The sequence below is a fragment of the Sander lucioperca genome, chromosome 18, assembly GCF_008315115.2.
Source record: "Sander lucioperca isolate FBNREF2018 chromosome 18, SLUC_FBN_1.2, whole genome shotgun sequence".
NCBI lineage: Eukaryota > Metazoa > Chordata > Actinopteri > Perciformes > Percidae > Sander > Sander lucioperca.
Window position 1 is genome coordinate 17889044 of NC_050190.1, and position 5920 is coordinate 17894963.

The 5920-nt window shown below is 40.2% G+C and overlaps 1 protein-coding gene across 1 annotated transcript in view; it reads right to left on the bottom strand.

The window, feature by feature from the left end:
- Positions 1-5182, bottom strand: part of sntg2 (syntrophin, gamma 2) — an 80482-nt gene extending 75300 nt beyond the window's left edge. Inside the window, exon 1 of the mRNA XM_031288699.2 lies at positions 4788-5182. Within this exon, the coding sequence (XP_031144559.1) occupies positions 4788-4856 (69 nt within the window). The 5' untranslated portion in view covers positions 4857-5182. The remainder of the gene's footprint in view (positions 1-4787) is intronic.
- Positions 5183-5920: the final 738 nt, after the last annotated feature.

The following is a 5920-nucleotide window of genomic DNA, read 5'->3' on the forward strand; positions in this document are numbered from 1 at the left end:
AACAATCCACTATCAGTTGGTAAAGGGACATGGTAGATTCCTTTATATCTCACTTGGAAATGAATGGGGATATTAAAATGCATAAATTTCCTGCCTCAAATCTAAATAAGAATGCTAATGAAACACTGTGGGTATTAATAATGCAGAAGACCAGTTTCCTTTTATTTGCTAAGAAAACATTTCAAGGAAGGTTCTCAAACAGTGACAGCGCCACTTGTTTTGATGCATCAGGATTATGACACAACATATCCTCTTGACATTTAAACAATTAAAAACCCTATCTAATTAAGACTTTAATTACAGCCTGGTTTTGTAGTTAGTTGAATTACGGAGTATGAGTGTGCAGAACACTGTATTATGTATCTTTGCACTTCCTAGAGGGACTAATTATAAGCTTTGAAAAAAATACAAATTTATGATATAACACTAGAGGCTGCCCTTTGGCCTAATGCACAAATCTCATGGGTTCCTCGAGTTCCCGTCATTAGTTCATATGTCTTAAAAAATTTAAAGTGAAACTGTGGAGCCACCTGACAGAGAGAGAGAGAGAGAGAGAGATATATACATACATACACACACACTACATCTATATATAATGGTTTGTACAGTATTACTAACATTTAATACAGCATAAGGAGGAAGGAGCCAAACAACGTGTTTGCACTCTTACTCTGGGGTCATTGAATGACACATTCATTTTGAAGGACTGACTCCAATGACAGGAGGAAAATTGAATATTGCTCAGGCCATTAAAGAGACTAAATATTACCTTTTTTTTAAGAAACTGAATTTCAGTTTGACAGTATAAGGTCTGATTGTTTTGTGTGCTTTCCAATTGCCTGAATAGCTCTGGGAAAATGAAAAGTTAAAAGAGAATACATATTCATGCTCCAACTGGAGTGATTTGGTTAAAATATGATTGACTTCCTGAATACGAAGCATCGACTTTCACACTCCACCGGGGTATAATTATGCTTCTGCAGCTCTTGCCAAGAGACACCCTCAGGCGTGTGACCACAGGGGGTTGGAAATTTCCTATGACATGCATGCCACTTATTTGTTATGCCTTTAGAAAGGGACAAGGGTTTGATTGCCTGATAATCATACTGCATCACACTGTATTTAATCCCATTTGTAGTGATCCGAGTTTTGGGTTTACCTCGTGGCTTGTTCCCTCTGTACAGGTTATGTTGACTAACAAGTCAATATCACCAACAGTCAGTGCAATCATGTATGGATGTGTGTGAATTCTGGGTGAGATGAATTTAAAATCTTTACAACAGTATTTAACAGCATTTATCAAGTTTAGGTCAGATATGTCAACCCATGTTACTGTTCCTTTTTTACTCTCATATATGAGCAAGCTAACAGTTTTGTCAGTTGGTTCAGTTTGACGCATTCAACGGGTTTGTATGATATTGTACGTAGTCTATATCCACGACGTTTCACTTCCGGGATTGCCCTCGTTCTGCCAGAAATTCCGCCGGATGTCACTCTTTTCGGATGTCCGTTCGCAGATGTCCGTTACCTTCCGCTTTCTTTGTGTTGTAAATTTAAACCCCTGGTGGATTTATGAGGACTATGGTTAACTGCTCCTCAGATCTCTGCAGGGTAAATCCAGACAGCTAGCTAGAATATCTGTCCAATCTGAGTTTTCTGTTGCACGACTAAAACAACTTTTGAACATACACGTTCCACCAAAACAAGTTCCTTCCTGAGGCTATTTTGCAGCTTAGCGCCACCCAAGACTACTGTGGTTGATGTAGGAGCCACATACTGTTGTTTATGGCCTCAATGCTATTATTGTTGTTATTATTATTATTAATAAATTGTGCACTTGTGTTGTAGGTGGTGATGTTCATCGCGGTTTGAGCGGAAGTGATAACATGTTTGTTTGCTTCACCTGGGTTTTTTGGGCTTTGACGGAGAGGGGGTGAGGGTGGGAGCGAACACTTTCTGTTGACCACCGCACTAACGCACTTATAGCGACACAAAGTAATTCTACATTTGGTAACTGCAGTAGTAGTTGTATTCTACGTGTGTAGGAATAAATCACTGCAATACAATCTCGAGCACGTCACAATGCGTTTATGCATCTCTCAGTTTTTAGTCCCTCGCGGCAGCACTTTGGACTGCTTACAGCCGCAACAATTGGTTTGAAGAAATTCCAATAAACTAGCATGTTTTTCTCCCATCCCGGATTGCTGTGTTCATATTTAGTAACAACTAATCTATACGCAAGAACTAGTTTCTGTGATGCCACCTGTTTTAATTTATTTTTTTATTTGATGCGTAAAACTCCACTTAGTAAACACTCAGGCTACGTTACAACTATAGGCTAAGTTTGAACTTGCGAACAGCTGGTCCAAACAGCTCCAGATGTTTTCTTAAGTTGCAACCCAATTTAGAATATCACTAAATCACTGAAACCAGCTTGCTGTTACTAAGAACTTAAGGACTTCACTTCACACACACACTTTGTAATGGATTTACACTCCAGGAGAGAATTATGCTATTAGCTACAGAAGTGTACAAAGTGCATTTTAAAGTCCTCGCATGACAAAAATCCTGCTTGAACTGAGACAGGGATGCTTGATCTGAGACGGGGATGCTTGAACTGAGACGGGATGAAGTCTCTCCTAACGTGGGGAGGCAGGTAAACGCCCTGAAAACGCTGACTGTCCGTCACAGCGCTAATATACCCTGACAAACAATTCAAACACGCAGCCAGACTCATGCACACACTGTAGACACCGAACGTTCTGCTTGTCTCTTGTATAAGTCTTGTTATCTAGACGGCTATTAAAACACCTTCAGCACCAAATATACCTTTACAAACACAAACCTTTGATTACTTACTTCTGCTGTAACCTGGATTACAGAGAATCCTCATACTAATCACTATTCAGACACTTAATCATAAGAGACATCTGATATTTCTTATGCACCCAGTGAACCATGTTAAAATAAGAAGCGTGCCTAGCCAGCCATTTAATCTAATTGATCAGTGATTGCCAATTAAAAACATGAGGAAAACCATTTCTGCATGTTTCAAAAAGCCAAATGCAAGAATTTTAAAGAGCCGTTTCAGGCTCACTGAATTTGATTGAAGGCCACTTGCAAGCCTTTCTGATTACAGCTGTTTAAGGACCTGCAAAAAGTTTATTTACTGTGGAGATGCAATCAAGTCCACGCTTAACACCCTGAAACTGTATACCAGGTAGGTGATCACAAATATGCATGATGGAGTGAAAGCCTTGCAGACATTACTGAGTTTCTGGGAGAGCCTATTTCAACAGGGAACTCTGTGTACTGGATAATTGTAGCCATCAGTCAGTGGTAAGTGGGAAATGTGTAAAAACTGAGCACACTCTAAGCAGAATTAAGTTCTAAAAGCAAATGCTTTGTGAATTGGAAGTGCCCACAAAGCAGGACTCCGGGGACAGTTAAAACTAAAGGTGCTATGTATCCAGTGGAGGCAATAACCGACCGACAGCTGAATACCATGCAGCAAATATGGCTCGTGTTTAGCCAACTAGGATGGAAGACTGACCAATACAGAAAAACAATGCAAGGTGTAGGCCTACATGGAAAGATGTAGACTGGCAGATAAGTCAAATCATCATCATCAAGTGTAATGTAAACTGAAAAATGTCATTCCCCTCCCCCTCTTCCGATTAGCCTAGATTGTACTTGGTTCAATCTTAGACAACATATGATGTTTTATGTGTTGGATTTTAATTTAAGCAGTCAACACAGAATATGGAAGAATAATATAATAATATATAATAAAAAAAGGCCAAAATAATTCTTGTTAAAGTAGCCTAACCACAATGCCCAATTACATGTGAAGCCCCCAAGAAAGCTCAGCTCACTACACACTGTGTCTGACAAAAGAAAATAATGAGAATAGGTGAGAATAGTCTTAATATAATTAATGCAGCTGCAGTACTCTGCAACTTTACAACCAGCCAGTAATACCTTAATCTGGTAGCCGTTATTTTGATTATAGGCATAGATGCTACAGAGAAATAAGCTACGGGTAATCAAAAATCTCCAAAAAAAAATTTAAGAAATGTCGACAAAATTCGAAGTTAAAATAGTTAAGCTACTCTAGTGTTTGTGTGTCAGTATAGCACACCTGCTGTACCCTATCAAATCACAACGGATATAAAAATCTACCAAAACGCACCGTTTCATAGTCAAGAACGTCACACCAGCCTGCACTCACATATCCAGTAGTTTAATGTGTACTTGCTTATCGGTCAAACTCCATATGTCGTACAGATGGACAAAGGGACTTTGGAAAATGAGCATGGTCTTCTGGTGGATTCGGTAGTCACATAATAAACGAAGCAATGCCGTATGCGAATGACATTTGTTCCAAACTTGTAGCAACGCACACATCACTCGCTCCCGCCCTAGACGATCACGGTATTTGCATGGAGGAGTGCTGCCAAATGTTATTGGTAAAAGTTATAAGTTTGTTCAAGTACGAGCACCATAGTTTGCCAAATATATGCCGAAATGTGCAGATGCTGCTATTTATGTGGAAAAGAGTGTTATTTCAAAGCCTTCTAACTATCCTCAAGTATTTATAAGCAAGGAAACACTAAACAGACGTTTTTTTAAAGGCAGTTTGGAGTTTACTCGGTACATCAGATATAAAAGGCGTAACTTACGCTTTGTAACTGCCCCCCTACACATAGCACATCTCACGGGAATAGGACAAACTGCACTGTGATTTAAGTTAATTCGAATGCATTTAAATTAATAGGTTTACTTGCCGAAGTTGGAACCAAAAGGTTGGCGGGTCGCTCGATCAGCTCAGGTTGCTGTTTCCCGGTCACATTCATTTCCCATAAAACCGCTTTCTCTGTCCGCTGATTTTCGACTAGAGTTCCTCAAGTCATTTGCCCAGCAATTGACTGCAAGTGCTACTCGCTGGCGTCCCGTTCAACGTCAGAGGCAGACGGAGAAACCATGCATGTATAAGCTCTACCAGCCTGTTTTTTTTTTTTCTTTAACAATTTTGCCTGCTGCAGGGACAAATTAGTAAATCGTTGCTCATTTCTCCACGGCTCAGCCCTAACTGTCAGCACACAGTGGCTCCTACTGCTGCTGCTCATCTGTCTGCATGTCTCTCCACCTGCTGCCTGTCCTATTAACCATTCCTGCGTCAAACCACAGGACATTAACCCATTCGCCGGTATTTAAATCCTGAAAGCATATGTGGCGTTTAGCATAAATCATGGATTTATTTATGATTTGTGTATCTTTATTAGTGCAATGTAGTGTCGGGCTATATCACAATCAGCCTACAATTTGTTTGGGATTCAGCACTGCCTCAAAGCCACCAATACAAACAACAACATGAAAATCAATATAAACCTAGAACTTAGTCCTTCAACTGCCAGCTTCCCTGAGCAGGTTACATCTTCATACTTGCACAAATTAATTTCTGTGGACAGGGGAGTGGGCCTTGCTCATTTTCCTGGAGGAGGGGGAGATGGGTCAGAGATAGTTTTGTGATTCAGTCACCACTAACTAACTCCTCACAGCTAGCCTGAGGGAGCTGGTACTGTCTGACTCCTACAACCCTCAGACTCAGAACCACATTGTAGTGGTATAGACAGGTGTGTACCTATTCTAATAACCATCACTCTGTCAGGAGCAATAGAGGGTATAAATAGAGATTCAAACACCTAAGTGCAGACAGTAGCCTACTTGAGAGATGGTTTTACTTTGTATGATTGCACACCTATAATTTCTGACAGACTTTCGCTTGCTATTTTTTAATGATAAGGATTAGAGCTTTATGTGCATCTGGGGGGTAACAATGCTGGACTGCTACAGTGTAGGCCTACTACTACAGCACAGCACTGTCATCTGAGTATGAAAAGGTATCATCAGAGGATTG